Genomic DNA, 20254 nt, shown 5'->3' with positions numbered 1-20254 from the left:
CTGTCTAAAGCTACAACAACATCAACAACCGCAACTTCCAGGGCAGAAAAGACGTGGCATGGTGATGAAGTGCTGGCTACCACGGTGGATGAGATGATAGGCGGATGAGCCCCGGTCCATGAAGCACCCGGGCCATAGGGTGCCAGGAGCTGACGGCCGAGGTCCTTGCACGCACCCAACGGCAGGGGCCGGGGGTGTAGAAATATTGGTTTACAGATTACACAAAATGTGGAAAATATTGCCTCTTAATGGTGACCGTAGTCTGCCACTCACAAAGACAGCGAAAATTTTGGAGACGCTCATCCCCTGCGCTAAGAGCGAAATGCAATAGCGCGTCCGCTGTTTATACCATATTGATGACGGCATGAGTCCGAACTTGTGCTAGAGGCCCACGTGCGCAATGGAAACTGGACACCGCTTCCTCAAGGAAGAGCGATGACATCACACTCGCTCCCAGCGCTCCTGGTGGCCTCTGCAAGAAGTGGAAAGTTTCCATTCTCTCATGATGCACATACAGACCCGTCTGTTTCACGTCGGTCTTCTGGAAGACTTTCAAATCCATTGCATTGGAGGAGCTTTAATGAATATCACATTCAAAGAAGTTCTTCCAGAGCAGCAAACCGAATTCAGGGGACATCGTAGCAGGGTTGACTCTATTGTGGGTGTAGTCTCCCCTTTGGAGGATGCTCGCGCTCATGGCGACGCCTCTGTTCTTGTCCTTTTGAATCTGACATCAGCATTCGACTCACTAGCACACTACTCTATCCTTATGGCTCTAGATGCCTCAGGCTTCTAAGGTGACCTTGAAAACATTGTACAGTCTTTCCTGAAACAGCGGACCGTCAGAGTTTGACGTGGCACTACTCTAAGCACGCCTAGAGGCCCTTGTGCTGTGCGATGTCAGTGTAAATTAAAGCACCCCAGGTGGTCGAAATTTCCGGAGCCCTTCTCTACGGCGTCCCTCATAGCCTGAGTTGCTTCGGGACGTTAAATCCCAATAAACCAATCTAAGCACGTCTCAACCAATCACCGCTAGTGTCCCGCAGGGCTCTGTACAAAGTTCTTATTCAATGGTGCGCTTGGAGGCTTACCTTGTCTCCTCCCGTCTGATTCTCCTTACCAAATGCGTAACTGAATCTACGCCAACGATGTCGAAAACTGAAAGCAATATCCCACACGCGGTTTTTCGTCAGCTCGGAAGTCCTGTCTGCTTTTGTGATGCATATGTCACTCATAGCCTTTACTCTCACAGCTGAAAGGACTCATAAGCTCTAAACTGTCATGGCTAAAGCCTAAAGCCGCCAGTGAAAGTGCGCGACATACCTAAGAAGGAGCATAAAGTTGTGGTTCTCCTTCTTTCACCCTCTCAGGGGCATTCTTTCGCTTGCGGGATCCAATTTGTCTGAAGTTGTCCTTCCTTGTCAGAAATCTGGTAAGTAAAAGCTGACTTGTATTTTTTGTTACGCATTGAGCTCTTAAGATCCCGTTTCACGGGTTTCGCGTCGTTGTAGTGGTAATAGTAGAAGTGTGGCAACCGGCGCGAGGTTGCCACGGATACTACTTAAAAGTTGGTTACGATGAAAGAAGGAGGATAAGAAGGATGAAGATGAATGCGGAATGAGGTGGTTAACGCCCGGACAATACTGAAGATGATTACGCTGGAAGGTGCAGGATATGACGAGAACGCAGGAATCCACAACCGGAGCCTGGATGTCACGGGAACCACAAGCAGGGTGGTCACACTAGAATGATCATCAGCACGGTTAACGTGGAAAGAGGATGGCAACGCCGGAGCGTAGGAAGGCGCAAGCAGAGATTGGTTATTATGGGCATTAGCCGAGGGGTGGAAGAATCCGCGACGTGATAGCGGCTTGCTATCGAATCACGGTTCGAATGGTAACCGTCGAAGGAAGCAATGGCAAGAGCGTAAAATGGTATGAGGACCTAGGTTTTATGATAATCAAACTTTCAGTGTGGACCACGGTTGACAAACGCACAAATTATGATTCTAAAAAAGTCTCCACGAATAGTATCAATATCTCTTTCGATTTGAGGGCAGGAAAAGGACAGAGCAAGACTGAAATAATAAAAGCAAAAGTTTCTACGTACACGACAGGTGCTGATTAACTTCGACCCGCGGTTCTTTAACGTGTACTGCACTTATCGCCACCTCAGGTTGGTACATCGAGGAGACGTCTATTTTGTGCCATGACGGTAAGAACGACATTGGCGACAACGTTCAAAACCACCGCTGTCATTGCCGACGAATTTTTTTCACATCAGAAAGCGAACAAAAACGGCCCTCAGGCTGCGTGCAAGCCCTGCCCTATACTAGTTTCCATTTTCTCGAAACTCACCTTGTTGTACCGCTTCCAGAGACCGCAGTGCCAGCTACCCGCACTTCAGTGAGGATTAGGCTATACGAGTGCTTCATGAAGTCCCACGTGTTGCGCGTCAATTGTCTTTTGGCTGCTTTGTTCCTCATATATCAGAAGTAGAACGAATTGGGCCTTTTACAGAAACCAGGCGGAGGAATAAATCGAAGCACGCCGCCGGGAGAACATGCAGAGAAAACTAGACGAAAGCTCATGTTTAAACACTCACGCGGGATTTTCCTCCTGTGCCTCTCGCCAAGCGCTTTCCTTGATCCAACGGTGATAATCTCCGCCTGCCAGAAAAAGCCGTGGAGAGGAAAGACCTAGGAACGTCACGAGATATAGCGCAGCCGACCGCAGTAAGCCCAGCACTCTTCAAGCTGAGTTTCCTTTCCTCTTTCTCCGGGCTCGGCGAAGACACCCCATTTTAGGGTGTTGACTCTGAACTGGACAGCAAAACAAGCCGTGGACTGTTGCATGGGGCCTACCTTGTTCGCTCTACTTTTTATGAGCAGGCTTCGGAGCTGTCACGTTAGACTCCCTTATGAACTTTTCGAATCCGCCGAAATCGGAAGCCTTTCCCTACGCAGTCTACCCATAAGATAGGTCGGAGGGCCATCGGATAGTGCTCTTTTCAATCAGTAGAGAAAATTTGGAAAGTTCACACTCACCTCATGGGATGTACACCCCCCGTCAAAAGTATACAGCCCAAGGGCTTTGATTGTGAGGCTTGCAGCATGCCTCGCTCTGCATCCTCAGCAACCGTGGTGATCTCTCGAAAGAGAAAAGGCGTTGCGTGCTCAATCCTCCCAAGGTTTGGACTGCTTGATGCGCCAGGGAGCCACGCAAAACAGCTTCGAAGCAAACCCCTTGGGCTGTATACTTTTGACGGGGGGTGTACGTTGAAGGGAACTAGGCCGGTTCTGCAGATTAAGAAGCAAGAGGCAGCGTTAGTCTGCTACAGAATAATCGTAAGGCAGTATTGTTCGCGGATAGCAGAAAATATAGTTTTCGCTAAGCTTAGGGTAGTCTCATCCGAATACGAGAGGTACTATAAAATAAATAGGAGGCCACTAAATAATTCATCGGGCCAGCAACCCTCTGGGAGGCACGTTGAGCATTTCATAGTTGCAACCTCTTTAATAGAGACCGAGCTTTTTCAATATCTTGCAGCGTGTTCCAAGCCCAAAAACTGAAGCCTTGGATTCCACGCCAGTTATCTTCAGCAGGGACATGGAATCTGCAGTAAACTTCGGCCACTCAGTTCCATTAGGTCCAGTGGGTGGTCTGCAAGTCACATATATAATATCAGTTGCAATCCAGACTACAGCAACCATTTGGGGAATGGAAGATGGTAATAAAGAAGAACAATGTGCAATTCTCCATTACAGTCAGGGATGATGCCTACGTTTCTCACACCTGTGGTAAGACGGGTGGCACGAAGAGATTCGATGATACGTTTTGCACCCCCGTTAAAGCATATGTTTAATGCAAAGAAGCTTGCGACTTGTTGCAGCTCTTGCAAATGAGTGCAATGCAGAAAGTCAGCTTGACGTGTTTTAAGCGGGTAAACTAGAGTACGCTTACTGTGTGTGTGCGCGCGCGCGTGCGTGTACGTGAGCATGTGTGACTGCGTGCGTGCGTGAGTGCGAGCGCGCAGTCTATGTGTGTACAATATAACGCTTAGAACGCATTCTTCACAGTATTGCTCTATATAGCACTACTTAGAGCCTCAAATGACCGCTTCCTCTTTTCAGAGCTAAGCGCAACCAAAATCGGTTGCCAGAGTGCGGAATTTCCTCTTCGTCGAATGCTTATCGCGCTTTGGTCTCCTCACACCACAATCCATGCGTCAAGACGAGCTTCGACCCGAAAGCCAAAATTCTGCGATATATACCGGACAGTACAAAAGGTGGCACGCCCTGAGCACTGTACAAGCAGCTAGAGTGACATCGGCTGTCTTAATTAGTCTAAGTTACAACAAAACTTCACCATTATAGGATGCCCGTACACTTGTAGCCGATTCTCACGCAAAAAAGAGAAGCCATTTGCAAATTTCTTGCGGGGCAGGCAAACTTCAGAAAACAATAACAGTGAAGATCACAGGCGGTCTTCCTTTGCAGGACCACGAGGAGTTTGTATATTTTGTTTCCGTTGAGAATGCCTTGCAGCCTACACTGATATTACAAATGAAAGAGCAGGAAAACGCAAAAACACAGTATGTGATACTGAAACAACCAAACCATTTTTACAGGCAAAGTAAAATGGAATAATGCTACTCTTGGCGGACTAAAAGTTCGGGCCACAAAGGACAATATAGCGCAAGGTAAACGTTCTAAATTTCACAGCCTAAATAAAACAAGGGAAGATCTCTAAACACTGGAGGAACCTGAGAAATCAATATAGAAAATAAAATAAATCTCTCAGGCTTCTCCGCTGACAACAACAAAAAATCTTTTTACGCAATACAGCCTACGGTTGTATAGCACATTGCTGCAGTAATATGTCGTTTTCGTAAGCAGGGAACTGAGGATATCATGCTTATGAATGAAATGCATAGTCAGGGTGCTCTTTGTACCCAAAACGCACCATTCGACAGCGCTATTTTTTCACAATGCTCACGTTTTTGGAATTTTTTTCAATACCTGATGTCCGTTTCGCTTATTTTGTAGAGCTATTTTAAAAGCCCACTTCGACAACAAACCTATAGCATCTCTGTAGTTAATAGGAAATAATTCAAAAATTTTCTGACCTGCCTTTCGCAAAGTTGCTCCATATACTTATGATGTCCCTGCTGAATGGAATGTCTTCCACGCACCCGTCTTGAGCATCTAAGGGTCTTCCAAATATGAATGGTACGTCGTCTCCATGCGACATACCAAACCAGGGTTGTCTTCTACTGCAGGCGGACACATAGTCGATCTGGTAGACGTGCACGCTGCGTCCAGACTTAGCCGCCTCAGTGGAATTGGCAAGTTTTTCAGCACTTTCAAAAGTCCCGCAAACTGCAACGATTTCTCCATGAGCATCAACCAGAGCTTGCCTCAGCTTGCTGTAATCGAAGTCGGCTATTCCCGCCATATAGAGCTGATGAAGCTCAATTAACTGAGGAAGTGGGAGGCCCTTCCACAAAGTTCCTGAGTAGTGAATCATCTCTGCTTTGTTGATATTCCTTGGTGGCAGGACTTGGGAAAAAGTATCTCTGAAAGCGTTGTAAAGCATCATGCTACCTTCATTCGCAACATTTCCCATTATAATGTCTTTGTCAGACGGAAACAAAGCAGAGCTCGGCACAACGGGCAAAAAAGCATCTCCGAAGATTGGTTTGAATGTTCCACTGCCCGCGTCTTCGAACGTTTTCTCCACTGCTGAGATCAAAGTTGCGTTTATATTGCGTAGGCAGCTTATGACGTCCGCTGTTACGTCACTGTGTTTCGCTTCATTGTAGCAACCGAACACCCGTGCCAATTCCCGCGTGCTGTTCAATATTACACTTTTATCTTAGACGCGACCTTTGTTAATTATGCCAGCGCTTTGAACGATTGCTCTGCGAAACAAATGCCTGCTTCCTGGTGACAAGAGGTGATACCCAGTCGAATAGCCTCCTGCGCTGAATCCAAATAACGTGACTTCTCCTGGGTCACCACCAAAGTCTTTAATATTTTCTTGGATCCATTTCAAGGCTAGCACTTGGTCATGAAGTCCTTGATTTCCGGGAGCATCTTCGGTTCCGCTGTATAGAAAGCCGAACGACTGGAGCCTAATTGAATCCGGTGGAAGAGGAGAGAGAGAGAGTTGAGAGACGGAACAAGGATAGTAATTAGCTCTGGCGCATTTACAAGCCGGTTATAGTACTGTGCAAGCATTTTAGTAGATATCGGATGTTTCAATAGACAAAAATCCGAGCCAGGTTCTGGGGCACAAAACACAAGGGAACGAGTAAGTGCTATCAGGAGCGCGTTTCCGTCTGGTATGCCATTTTTTTTAAATGGTGTAGTAAAATGCGGTGTTATATATAGAGTCAGCTCTGCCACGATGTGCAATTGTCCTCGGCAAAACTTTGCCAAGTTCACACCTTTATTCTACTTCTGCAACAGAGCAGTGTGTTCATAGCTGCTAAGATTGGGACACCATTAAGACTGGGACAAGTACCCGGAAATAAATATTTCTGTTGTGCTGGCTCCACGGTGTGCACAGTTTAGGAATGAAATTTTTTTATATTTACTCGTTAAGATACGAATGAACTAAAATTAAAACTTGTCCACTGAACTTGGTGGCATCTCAGATGTAGCTATTCACCAGTGGCTTTTCCATAACAAAAAGAAAATTATTTACTAAAGGAAAGGTTGACACATTTTTGCCTATCCATGAAAATGAAATCTGTTTTGACACCTGAAAAACGAAACTGACACAATACGCTCGTGGGGGAAGCAAAATATTTCGTTTACGCAATCTCGCTGTCACGTTTCCACTCAAAGCATGAGGGGGATAATAATGCGGTTTAAGAATCTAACGCCTAGAGGTAACGTTTAAACTAGTACTTAGGCAGTATTTGCAAAAAGTGCTCGACTATTTAGACAAGTCAATGTTTTTTTTTAGTAGTGGCTTGTTGCAGTAGTGCCCAAAGGTTTTTTTCTACTCTATCGGTGTCCCTAGCGATCTCCATAGCTACTTCACGCTAATCTCTGCAACATGTAGTTCTTAACTGAAAGTACATTAAGTTTGCCCCAAAAAGCGGGTTACCCAGAACAAATAGAACTCTAGTGTGGGCTTGTTGGTTCATGATTCACAATGGAAACAGCGCGAAATACAGGGACAAAAGAGAAACATACACGACAGGGCCAGCGCCACAGGCGTATTGCACGAATATTTGCTTTAATAGGAACCAACTACACACACGGAATTCTTTCATGATTTAGTTTAAACACCTGCAGAAAGACCTGGTGGAAGGTAAGGTCTTTGATTCATTGCAAATTGCTTTCAGAGGAGTTTGTGTGTGTGACGGCGGCCTGCGTACGCACTTAATATTAATACCACAAGTAAAACCTCATCACGGTAATAACCAGGTTTTTTGTTCTTTCATGAAATTTGGTGATTGGTCGACTTCGCGTTGTAGTCGGTCACAAAATTCCATGACGTGATCGGGTCCCGTCACGCGCCGCCTGCCAGCCTGCCACCACGCTGCTCCGTCTCTCTTGTCTCGCTTTATAGACCGAAAAAAAAGGTGTTGTGGTCTATTATAATATTCTATGATTGACCGAGACAACTATGGCGTGATCAGGTCAACTGACGTGGCAACTTTCATACCTGCCCCATCCCCCGCGAACTCTCTCGACCTGCATCGCCGCAAACCGAAGCCTCACGTTGGAAAAGCCCGGAGTTGTGGCTTGTCATTACATTCTTGTATTTGTCGTGTTGGCGTATAGGTCTGACATGAAATTAGCAGATTGGTTGAGTCAGTTATGACGTCGTCACGTCAGCTGACGTTCCACCTGCCGAATGCATCCCTCCCTCTCGCTTCCTCTCTAGCCCACGTTCTCCTCTCTCCAGCTGCATAGCCGCAAACAGAGGCCTTATCACGGAAAAAAATCTGCTATTACGGCGGTCCATCAAAATCGCTCATATCAGTGATATCGCATTCCCCGCAAGTAAATTATTTAGGCGTGCCCGCAGTTTAAACGCAAGAGCTTTAAGTGGCCCCGGCTGCAGAAACCCTGGCGTCGTCGTCAGTGTCCGCGTCGGCTCGCTGGTTCTAAAATCTGCGAAATATCTCCAGAGGATCCCAACCTACGGGGCAGGCGGTCCACCTAGGTCACGTTACCTTGTGACGTCATGATAACCTGTCCTGCGAATTCAGAGAAAACTGCCCACCATGACTGGAGGCAGGTAATGACTGGTCGCGAAAGTTTGCTAGGGAAGAGTAATTTGGTTATAACAAGCCCCACCGGCGGCGAAACTTGCCGTCTCAGAGCAGTGGCGCATCACTTAATCGCTGGACCACTGCACCACGAGGGGTATGAATACTCCCGGGCATCATATACTTCTACAGCGGAGATTCATTGTCCTCTCCAGTTTTTTTATAATTTTTAATGCCCCAGACTACTTGAAGCCAATATACCTTACCTGTAAGCAATGGTAACTACGACGACTTCTCCCAGAGCAGCCAAGTTGCTGCCGTCATCCACCCTCATGGTTGCGGAACCGGATTCAAAGCCACCTCCATGTATCCAAGCCATAACTGGAAGCCGTCCCGAAGCATTTAAGGTTGGCGTCCATACGTTCAGGTAAAGACAGTCCTCGCTTTTGGGTTGATCTGTAGCAGAACGCAATAAAAAAATTTGTAGCAGACTGCACCATTACATTTTATGGTGTTAAAGTCGCGTTCGTTCGATAACCTAGGACGTAGCAAAAAATATGCAGAATGCTGTCTGTCAGTCGTTCAACTGTACTACCTGTATATAATGGCGGAATCATGGTATAAAATTTAATTTCTCACGACTAAAATTCAGAAGAATCTTTGTACATGAATACTAAGCAGCCGGGATTAAATTGTAGAGGTGCGTAAATGAATGATGCCTTTATACGGGTACTTTAAATAAAACTTACGCAGTGTATACCCTGACACATAGTCTTCGGAGTTCAACTGTGTATACCGCAGACCTTCCAAGATTTGCCTCTCACTGCCATGGAGAATGAAGCCACATCAGCCCAGAAAGGAAGACCCGGGACCAGAAAACAGAATAAAGCAATAGCCAAAGCACTTCAAAGAGAAGTGAGGAATCCCATAGTACTCGCTGGTTCGTTCCTGTTTTGCAGGCGTTAAATACTGCGCTTCAAACTAAAGGCTTGGATTTATGGAACTGGAGCAACGCGTTCATAAACGACATTGACTTATCCCTATCAAAAAATCCAACAGTCTCTCCTTGTTGGCCCTTGAATGGCAAACAGGAATTGCTATTGGCACTCTGTTTGTCAAACAAGCCAATAAGCCAACACCAACAGATTCCTTATTGGGCCGTGTTGGCGGAACGCGAAATTATGCCAACACCAACAGAGTGGCTTGAATTGGAAAGAAAATCCTGACTGGTACAGCTGTTGGCCAAAGACGCCAGTAAGCCAACACCAATAAGTGGCTTGAATCGCAAGCAGGAAACTTGTTGGGTGAACACGCCATGTAGCCAATAGCAACGTGCAAACAGGTAAATTTGTATGCGCAGCAAAATATTGACACTGTATGCCATGAAGACAACCCGTACGGTTATTCAGTCAGCATGCTTTGCTTCGGATGGTCTCCTTCCGTGTCATAGGTAATTTTCTGTGCACTAATAGAAAAGAATCGCGGCTCGATTCGATTCGAAGGAAATGGAAGAGGATAGCCAGGAGATGCGGTATGCTCTCCGGACCGACCTACGCACCGAGCCACATTCACGTGAGCGCCACTCGAGGCAGGCGATGCGGTGTGCACTCTGGACCGACCGGCGAACCGAGACAGATTCACGTGAGCCTCTTGAGTCGAGGGGACGACTGCCGCCATCTCGACGGGAGTAGGCGCCGATGAGAAATTGCGTCGTACGATCGCTTACAGGTGGCACTATATTTTGCTGCGCATGATGCATGAAAGCCTATGCACGCCTTATAGTTTTGTCCGCGTAGTTGAGATGCGTCCATTGCCAAATCAAGGCGCGTCGCGTTGCAAACTTAGTGCGCATTTGCGGTTCGTTTTAATTGTTCCCGAAATGTTCGTCTACTGTGAGTACGTGTGTGATCATACAACTGCTGTTGTTGAACACACTAAAGTTCAGTCATTTAAACCAAAGAACGTCGCGGATTTCGATCCGGGAAAAAACTACAGCGTCTACTGGTGCGGCGACGACTTCACCGCTGGCGGTTACTACGATGCCAGAATCATACACATGACAGGTAAGTCGCCAAAAGGTCATCCATTGTATTTCTTTTTCTGCGGCTGAACAACTTTTTGCGGTATTAGGAAGGTGTATATACAAGCGCGTGCCCTAAGTATGCATGACTTCCGCACCTGTGCGCGCGCTGCTCTACGCAACGACACAACCGTCTTGAGAGCTCAAAATGGAGCACTTTCGGGGATCCATTGGCTATATTATAGATATTTGTCGCTTCGTCAAGCGCTCGTGAAAATATTTTGAGGCATGACAAGTAAACCACGCAAAGCGCGCAAGTTGAGGTCGCGGGAAGCGGCGAATGGAAAACATGTGCTCTAAAGTTTCGATTTCTCTTTTTTTTTGTAATTCTCGTATCTTCACCTGTCTTCTAGCGAATAATTATAACGAAAGGTTGCGAAGTTCATAAAATGACTTGTTTTCTCATGCGTAGTTGTCTAACATTGTCAACGAATTGCGCTTCTGATACCCCGCCGGTGCCTCCCGGTGCCGGTGCCGCCGGTTTCGCGGGTCGCGGTGCCTCGTGTATTTCGCGGGTTTCTGCTCGTGTTTTTAATTTTATTTCAGTGAGTATTGGGCTTCATGTATAAGAAAAAAATGGCTTTATTGCACACAACAAGGCTTTGTGTACTACTAATTATACACTTGTATACTTCCTTCTTAACTATTGATGTCCCGGGGAGGACTATATGAGGGTATTAGTTTTAATGACTCAGTAACTTTAGACAGCTTTAGACAGCTACTCATCGACCATTTCCAAGAAAAATAAAACTTTCCATGTATCAGCTGCGATGTGCTACAAAATGATCGCTTTATTTGACGCGTTTTTTACTGTGGTGTGTATTTCTGTATGTTTTTTTTTCACATTGTTTTTGATTGACTATATTAATGTATTTACTATTTTGCTTGTTTCTCACATTGTCTGTGATTGACTTCATAATTCGTTTACTGTTTTGCTTTGTCTAGCTTTCTTTCTAGTTTTTATTCTTTTTTTCTCTCTTCTTGTTCTTGTTTCTGCCTTTTCTTATGTATGACCGTCGGACACTTGTATCCCCCCCCTTATGTAATGTCCCCACGGGACCCTTAAGGGTTAATAAATGATGATGATGATGAACTGTTGCAGCTAGCGGAGCGTAAAATCCAAATGTGAAATCAGCATACAAAGTTTTATGTAGTATGTATGTATACACATATATATATTAAATTAAGGTATATTTTATAAATAATGGTAATAGTTTTAACTGCCATCCCTGCTGAAAAAAGTTCTATGTTGCAATAAACTCATACAGTTTATCATAGAAATATCATAGACTTATCATACAAATCATAGAAAATTATCATAGAAATGTCACATTTCTATAAATCATAGTCATCATAGAGATGTCATAGAATATCATACAAATTGTATGATATATCATTCAGATTGCATGATATTCTATGATGAAGCCTCTATGAGGTTATTGCATCATAGAAGTTTTTTTCAGCAGGGATGCCCTCCTTGAGGCAAAACGCTGTGGGGTACATGTTGCTATAGTGGCTCAGCCGAGCATGTGTTTCTCTGTTTTTAGTGTTTTATAATTTATTACCCTACAGAGTTCTTGCCCTCAAGGCAGGACAAAAGGAGGGGATATGTGCTCAACCTCAAACACTAAAATGAAGTGTGTATGTGCTTAGAAATTGTAATCAAGCTTTTACTGCTTAAGACGTTAATTAATGTGTCTTCAACTAATTCTTGCTCAACAAAGGACATATGAATGCAGCGTGAAGTACCGCAGCTGTGCCCTCTTGGTTTGAGCATCCACCTTGCGTGCAAGTGGTGTTGGGTTCAATCCCCATACAGCGCCCCCAGGTACTCAGAGATGATGCAGTGTGTGCAAGGTTTCCCTTGGCCTGGTGTTTGGCATATGTGCGGTAAAATGCTCGAAAAATGTGTCTCTAATTTCACCTTGAGTAGACGAAAATTCCTTGTGCCATGGTGCTCTTTGGACAAAGCTGCCTTTAAACCAGTAAGATCTGCAATCATCATCATCTGGTAAGCTGCATACAGTATGATTGCAGTAGACGGAGAGGAACTTGTACACAGAATTCGCGGATGCAGGTTTGTTCCATTACAATACAAAAAAAATTGAACATTTTGTAAAGGTTGTGTGCATATCAGATTGGAAAAATTCAAAATAATATGCGGTGCAGCTCCATGATACATTCTTAACCTTTTATCAATGCACATTGCTTCTAACTTTCTATGTGCTGTGCAGAATCAAAGGAGGAAATGGACATCTACAATGAAAAACGACACCGAAGACCTCTTATACCACCCGAAGGGAAGAAAAGGACAAAAGGAAAGGTAAAGTCATAGCTTTTAAAGGCTGGTAATATTACTTTCAAATGTGCAGTTTTGCACTGTAAAAGTGTGTGTCTACTTGATGAACAGCTCACAAGGTGGGGCTTGTGACTGGCCTTGAAGACAGATCATTGCCTCCAGATATCCACTTCCATTTCAAGCTGTAAAATATTTGATCCTAAGTAGGTTGTCGGGCAGGTGAGTTACATTTATTGAAAGCAGTGTTAAAAAATATGGACATGGGAAGAAGGTGTACACACGAAGATGAACGGACAGCTAATCTATATTCAGGGACTGCTCCACATTAAATACACTGCCTACTAGGATGCCGTGCTGACATTTAGTATGCTCCTTTCCCCACACACTCTTCCACGTGATTCCTGGCTCAACTTGGATCAGCTTGCAAGGTCAGCTGACCTTTGTGCACCAGGCTAGCAGCCTTCTTAGGGGTTGACTCTGAGTGACCAAACACAGTTCTACTGGGTCATTCCATGCCAAACACCCCAGACGTTGCACACAGCCATCTACAGTTTGTTCAAAAATATTCATGGCAAGTTATGCCAATGTGCCTAATCAAAGCCTGAAACATTTTCGTTGAAAAAATTTATTTGTGAGGTCAGTGCAGCTTGAACATTTAGAGAAGGTTTTAATAAGAACACTTATAGTCGGATACAACTTAAGTCTGCAGTGAAGCTCCGCCCATATATTTAGCCTCCGCGCAAGAATTCCTCCACGACGAAAAAGTAGTCCGTTGCTTAAACATACCTTGTTACCTATAAACAAGCTTATTGCAAGAAAAAAAATTATGAGCTTTTGAATTTTGATATGGGGATTGTTTGATGAAATCAAACATTCAAGCTGATTTCGTTTACTGTTCCGTTTACAAAAGTCAGGCTGATTTTGTTTCTGTTCCAATTGGAAAGCGGCGACTGCGGTCCAGTGTTAGCAACTGCTGTTTTTTTAAGTTGTATTCTACTATAATATTAACATTTGGAAAATAATAACATTTAGAAAAGATTAATCATCATCATCAGCCTGCCTACGCCCACTGCAGAGCAAAGGCCTCTCCCATGTCTCCCCCCACAAAAAAAATACTCTGCCTGTCGATGGAACTGCATAACCAGGCCTGAAGTGCGGCCTGATCTCGGTGACCAGAACCGACAACGCACTTCCTCACCAGAGCAGGATTTGGCCACCCTGGTGTAGTACTTGGCCACAACCTTCTGTGAACAAACCAATTAAGAGAAAAGATTAATGAAAAACAAATTTTTAGAAAACACTCCACAATTTTTTCAGTGACATTTGCGCAGATTCTGGCTTTCGACATAAATCAGAGCGTATAGGTTTTTACGGCTCAAATCTTTTTTTTTTAATTAAAGAAGATATGAAAATGCACCATTTCTGCTGTTTTTTTATACCAACTTGCTCTCGCATATTCATAAATAGCCGTTTGGCTTCTCTAGATGTCTAGAACTTATAACCAATGTTACAGGTGATGAAACTGTGTACATTGAAGTAAGAAAAATACTAAGGTTGCAAAAAAGTGCATTTTGAGCCAAAAACACTGGTTAATTTCACCCTGAGGTGATCCAAGTAAAAATACAAACAATGACAGGTTACATAGAACAATTTATTGCCTTTCATTTCTTACATTTTAATCGAGGTAATTTTTGTTTAAAGGGAGAAAAGAATTTTTGAAGTTGAGCTCTTGCGTCGGAAGTTGCAAGTTGCAGATATAGGAGAATTGCGACCTGCACTTGGACCTGTGAAGAGCCACATGTAGCTCGCGACCTACAGTTTGCCCCCCCCCCCCCCCCCCCCTCCTCCTCCCCCCTGTACTAGTGCATTGCACAACTTTCCCCATTATGCTGTGGCGTGCTGCTGTCAGGATTAATCCTGATGGATTGCATATTTTGGTGTGTTCAACAGTTCAGTAGGAAATTTTAATTGCGCCTATTCAGTTGCAGGTGACAAAGTCAGCAAAAAAGCTACGGCTTGATGTGCAGCGCCAACAGGAGCTGCAGTTGATTGAGGAGGCAGTGGTGGATGGAGCCGTCGACATGGTTCCTGTTGGATTGCACAACGAGCTGAAGCGCAAAACAGAGACCTTGGAGATTGAACTGGCTGCGTTGAAGCAAGCAAGGGGTGACCAGCCAGCTACAGCTGAATTTGAAGCTCTTAAGGACGAAGTTGGACAGCTCCGTATTCTGAATATGGAACTGCAGCGCAGCCTTACTTCCAAGCTCTTCGATGCTGGTAAATCCTCTTGAAAAGTTAGCTTCTTTGGAGCTGTTATGTCTTGATGCAGAGCATACTTTCAGATCCATCTACAGAATCATGTGTAGTGTGAAACAATTTTTTTGTTTCCCCCACACAGACACACACTTGTAAATGTGTTGTGAAGATGGTGGGGAACAGGTACTTCTAAACTTCTGAAATCCATCATAGCTGTGTGGAGGGATGCTTGTTGCTGTCGTGATTGCTTCCTCAAATTTCCAGTTAACTCGCTGGCTATAAGTTTCCAAAAAGACAGGAAGAGGATAGGCAGCTGGTCTGTGCAAAGAACCCTCGGTGTATCATGTGCCTTTTAACTCAATGGGAGATCATTAAGCATTAAAAAAGAATTTAAAATCTTTTTTTCTTTTTTGAGGCAGGCCAGGTTTTTTCATTTATCGGAAATTTTTGTTTCTGCATGTGCTCATCGCGTTCAGAATATATATCAGTGCATGCTCTGCATATTCATTCATTCAATATCTTAGCTAGCGGAAGCTTCCTTAATTTCTTAGCTTTCATTTTCACTGCACATTAAAAAAACAGGGTGGCATATGCATGACTTTGGTAGCGCACATTAATGGCATGCCAGCACACAGTTCGGCACTGCTTATGTCAACAAAAGTTGGAAAGGAGGCTAGTTGATGGTGGACGCGCATTGCTAAGTGGCCAAGTGAAATCTTAGTGCATTATGAAACAGTAATCTGCAGTATTTTTGTTGGGAGCTCAGAAGAAAGAGCGTGTTTCGCTTCTATTTAGGCCATTATAAGCTGATGAGCTGCATTACAGAAATGATCTAGTGTTTTATGTAGCCCTTCGTGCTGAGTACCAGATTTTCATTGGGTATAAAGAACAATTGCATTGTTTTCAGTGAAAATTGAATCTTAGCCTCTTCACTGGTATGTTGTTGTTAATTTGGCAGCAAAGGACATAATTATTGCTGGTAAAATCAGATTGGAAATCTTTCCACTGGCTGATTCAAACTTTTGAAGTCTTTGCTGAAAAGGACAAGTTGCCACCGTTTTGAAGTTAATGATGGTCTAGCATATCCTCTGAGATGCGCGCAATAAAATTGATGTTGATACACATGCTTCATTGATGAGAACGGCCAGTGATGGCTACACCTGTATTTCGTTTCTAGGTTCTAGCTTATGAAAGCTTTGTTTTCAGTTTGTTTTGAACACGCTACCGTACTGATACAGGTGAACTTAAATTTTTGTTTTGCGTCCCTTTAACATATTCCTCATAGATATTTCTTTGCTTCTAATTTAGGAAGACTATAGAAAAAAATGAAACTAACATGTATAAGTGCTGAATATTGTTCCTCGTTCATGCATTATAACTGCAGTGCAGTAGAATAAACAAGGTGTAAGCATTCTATAGTGCTGTTATTTGGAAGATGCAGTGTGCCCACAACCATGCAGTGCCGGCACCAAAAGAAATGTTCTAAAATAGGCTAGCTGCGGCTGTCACAGGACTGAGCTGATTAGAAATCAGTGAAAAAGGTCTGATTTTTCCATGCACATAGCTAGGCTTTTGATCATAAACAGGAAGGCTGAGTATGTCATAGAAGTTGCCAGACTGAAGCAGCAAGGTTAGCATTGTATTGAACAAATAACCCAGCCACAGGACGAAGGACAGGGAAGAGACAAGGTGCACACTGCGACTGAAACTAACAACTGTGCAGCAAGTTTTCTTGGGAGATGGATGTGCTTCATTAGAACACTGTTGTTAGTTCCAGTTGCAGTGTGCGCCTCGTCCCTTCCTTGTCCTTCAGCGTTTGCCTGGGTTATTTGTTCAATACAGTGCACCAGCTGACCCAGATCGCAACTTTTCTGCTAAAGTATGTACCAGTACTGCAGCCTGTGAACCATGGAATTATCCCTCCTGCGGCCTCAGTGTTGCAGAGTAGGCAAGGCAGATTTCGTTTGCAAACAGTATCCAACATCAGGAGTTCAGTTTCATGACACGCAGGTACTGCTTGCAACTATAGCAGAGATTTGGATAGCATGGTGGAAGGCGACAAGCTGGATAACGTGGAAGTAAACTCTTGTATACAGGTAAAAAAAAGAGTTGTATGAAGAAACCTAGCAAAGATTATCGGTAGCGTTGCATTGCTGTTTGTAAAGCCGATACAATTTCTTCCAGTGTCGTGGCACTGGTGAACATTGCCATAGGGGACAATACATTTTTACCTTTTCTTTAAACTCTACTTCAGAGAAAATTTATTGTTCGATCCGGCAATGTTTACTCAATTATGACATTGGAAGTAATTGTGTGGGCTTTCCAAATAACAAGGTAATGCTATCAGTAATCTTTTCTCGGTATTAAGTTGCGCTGTGAGCAAAATCATTAAGTGCCAGCTCACTGGCCTGTGTTTGATGAATTTATGTGATACCTGATTGGCACTAATATCCTCAGGTATAGGAAGCTGGAGTAATGAATTAACAGAAGTGTTTTAGGCAACTAAACTTATGTACTTAAAAACCGAATTATTCACTCTTATGTGCTATGATATGTAAGGGGGAAAGAAGGGATTACTTTTAAATTTATTTTTCTTTTTCAGAAGTGAGGCTGATATATGCAGCTGCCTCTGATCTTCCACTGAATATTGTGTATCAGCCCGCACTAGATAGTATGGAGAAGAATGGTAAGTAATTATTTGTCCACCTGCATTCTTTTACTTTTCTAAACTGATTTGAATGCCTCTGAAGCTCTTTACTTGTAATATCTGCAGGACAAGCCTCGGCGAGCGTTGCATCCCCACAGTGCCAAGTTCAGCATGGTAAGGTGTATACATTCTAAACACGTATTGGTTTGTTGACATGGGGTTTGCTGGTGGCAGTTTCATGACATTTCAGGACGTGTGTTTGTAAGCAGAATCTGTAAACTTCTTGAACCTAGGGAGAGAACACTGTTTAGTTGAACCGGGTCAATTTGAGAGTTATCAGAATGATAGAGCACCGTTGCATTACCATGTAGACTGACACAGATGCTATGCTTAACTCCTTGAAAGTGAGGCTAAAATGAAAGTGGTGACGTAAGTATACCTTTCACTGGCAAGACTTTGCACGGCTGCTTTGTCTGATGTGGCCGTGCAACAGTCGGAAGTACTGGCATGCCTTACTGCAAATAATTATGGAAGAGAAATTCCTCTGCAGCTCCTTATAACTTGCTGTTCCTACAGGACAAGCCTCGGCGAGCACTGCTTCCCTGGAGAGCCCAGGTCTGCTTGGTAAGATACACTTTCATGTTTTGGGTTTAGTGATCTGACAGTTTAGTGCTGTTTTGGATCGTAGTCGTATGTTGGGAGAAAAAAGCCTCGGTAGTTGGCTAACTTATTACTTGCTGCACCTACAGGACAAGCTTCAACGAGCACTGCTTCCCAGAGCCCAGGTCTGCTTGGTAAGATACTCTTTCATGTTTTGGGTTTAGTGATCTGACAGTTTAGCGCTGTTTTGGATCGTAGTCGTATGTTGGGAGAAAAAAGCCTTGGTAGTTGGCTAACTTATTACTTGCTGCACCTACAGGACAAGCTTCAACGAGCACTGCTTCCCAGAGCCCAGGTCTGCTTGGTAAGATACTCTTTCATGTTTTGGGTTTAGTGATCTGACAGTTTAGTGCTGTTTTGGATCGTAGTCGTATGTTGGGAGAAAAAAAGCCTCGGTAGTTGGCTAACTTATTACTTGCTGCACCTACAGGACAATCTTCAACGAGCACTGCTTCCCAGAGCCCAGGTCTGCTTGGTAAGATACTCTTTCATGTTTTGGGTTTAGTGATCTGACAGTTTAGCGCTGTTTTCGATCGTAGTCGTATGTTGGGAGAAAAAAAGCCTCGGTAGTTGGCTAACTTATTACTTGCTGTACCTGCAGGACAAGCCTTGACGAGCACTTCTTCCCTGGAGAGCCCAGGTCTGCTTGGTAAGATTCTCATTGTACTCCCGTGTTGGTTTGGTGATCTGAAAATTTTGATCTGCTTCAAAATATAGTGTTCATAAGCTGAAGCCGACTCGCCTGGGAAAGTTTGCTTAATGCTTGAAAGCCAATGAGCATCAGACCAATTTGATGTTGCTGAGAATTACTTAGCACCATTGCACGGCCCATGCAGTAAGAAAAGAATGCCATGATTAATTCTTTGAAAGCAACAATACATGAAAGCACTTTCTGAAGACTACCTGTTCGTCTTACTGCCAAGGCTTTGCACGGCTTCTTTGCCTGCATTAGCCATGCAACAGTCTGGAGTGCCTGCGTGCCTTATTGCAGGTAATAGTGGAAGAATAACACATCTGGAACTCCTTTTTACTCACTCCATCCGCAGGACAAGCCTCGACAAGTGCTGGTCCCCTGGAGAGCCCAGGTCTACGTGGTAAGATTACCCGATTGTTGGTTTGGTGATTTGACAATTTTGATCCACTTCAAAATATAGTGTTTATAAGCTGAAGCTGACTTGCCTGGGAGAGTTTGCTTAATGCTTAAAAGCTAATGAGTGTCAAATAATTTTGGTATTTCTCAGTTATTTAGCACCATTGCATTCTCCATACAGTGCGAAAAAATGCTATAACTCCTTTAGAGTGAGAATAAATGGAACGCTTTCAGAAGATTACCATTTCCTCGAATGGCTTTCCATGGTTGTTTTGCCTAATATAGCCACGCAACTGTCTAGATTATCTGCACACCTTAGTGCAAGCTTTAACTGAAGAGCAATGCCTCTACAACTACTTTTTACTTGTGTACCTGTGGTACAAGCCACGACGAGCACTGCTTTTTTTTATATCAGTTTCGGAGTAGAGGTACCACATGCAGTGTTTGAATATTCCAGCCCCCATGAAAAAGTTAAGTATATAAGAAGCTATGTTAATTGATCATTTTATGGTTTGATCATCCCTGTGCATGCACATTTTATACTTTTTTTGGTGTCCAAAACAAAAAGTCAATTTTTGTCTTTGTGCAGAAGGAGGCCATGGCCACTGCCCTATCACTGAAGCTGACATACAAGTGGGCTCTACCAGGGATGATAGAAAAGTAATCACCTTTCTTTTTTACAAGCAAGCATGTAAACATCTGGTGGAGATGATGTTCCATGGCTCCCAGTTTTACTGTAAGGACTGTGCTTTAAAATATAAAATATCTTGTCAGCTTAAATGGGACGACAAATTTTTTATGGTCTAAAGTAGGCTTTTTGAATTATTATAGATAGATGTGAACAGGTAGGCAGACAGCTACAGTATTCATTTTAAATGAGCCTCAGGGGAGCATTTATGGAGGGAGGTGGTGGGGCGTTGGTAAATTTCATTTAAGGAAAACATGCAGAACACCATTTCTTTTAACAAAAGGCGAAGAAATACATGGCTA

At 43.8% G+C, this 20254-nt stretch overlaps 1 protein-coding gene and 1 pseudogene across 1 annotated transcript; one reads left to right on the top strand and one right to left on the bottom strand.

Moving 5' to 3' along the window:
- Positions 1-3514: 3514 nt before the first annotated feature.
- The window catches only part of LOC149328657 (acetylcholinesterase-1-like), a 34699-nt pseudogene continuing 17959 nt past the window's right edge, over positions 3515-20254 (bottom strand).
- LOC149328659 (uncharacterized) lies at positions 9508-19477 on the top strand. Its single transcript, XM_089559589.1, has 10 exons — positions 9508-10295; positions 12547-12635; positions 14594-14888; positions 17470-17553; positions 17641-17688; positions 18091-18138; positions 18264-18308; positions 18434-18478; positions 18776-18823; positions 19221-19477. The coding sequence occupies exons 1-10, from the start codon at positions 9983-9985 to the stop codon at positions 19295-19297; spliced, it is 1092 nt and encodes a 363-aa protein (XP_089415715.1). The 5' UTR covers positions 9508-9982; the 3' UTR covers positions 19298-19477.

Source organism: Amblyomma mixtum, chromosome 9, assembly GCF_055824585.1.
Source record: "Amblyomma mixtum isolate Tamu chromosome 9, ASM5582458v1, whole genome shotgun sequence".
NCBI lineage: Eukaryota > Metazoa > Arthropoda > Arachnida > Ixodida > Ixodidae > Amblyomma > Amblyomma mixtum.
Note: the sequence above shows the minus strand (reverse complement) of the source record. Positions and strands in the feature narration are given on the sequence as shown.

Coding starts and splice junctions, on each gene's coding strand:
- LOC149328659 (XM_089559589.1), top strand. CDS start 9,983: ATGATGCATGAAAGCCTATGCACGCCTTATAGTTTTGTCCGCGTAGTT. Junction 14,889..17,469: donor TTCCAAGCTCTTCGATGCTG/GTAAATCCTCTT, acceptor TTTCTTTTTCAG/AAGTGAGGCTGATATATGCA. Junction 17,554..17,640: donor AGATAGTATGGAGAAGAATG/GTAAGTAATTAT, acceptor TAATATCTGCAG/GACAAGCCTCGGCGAGCGTT.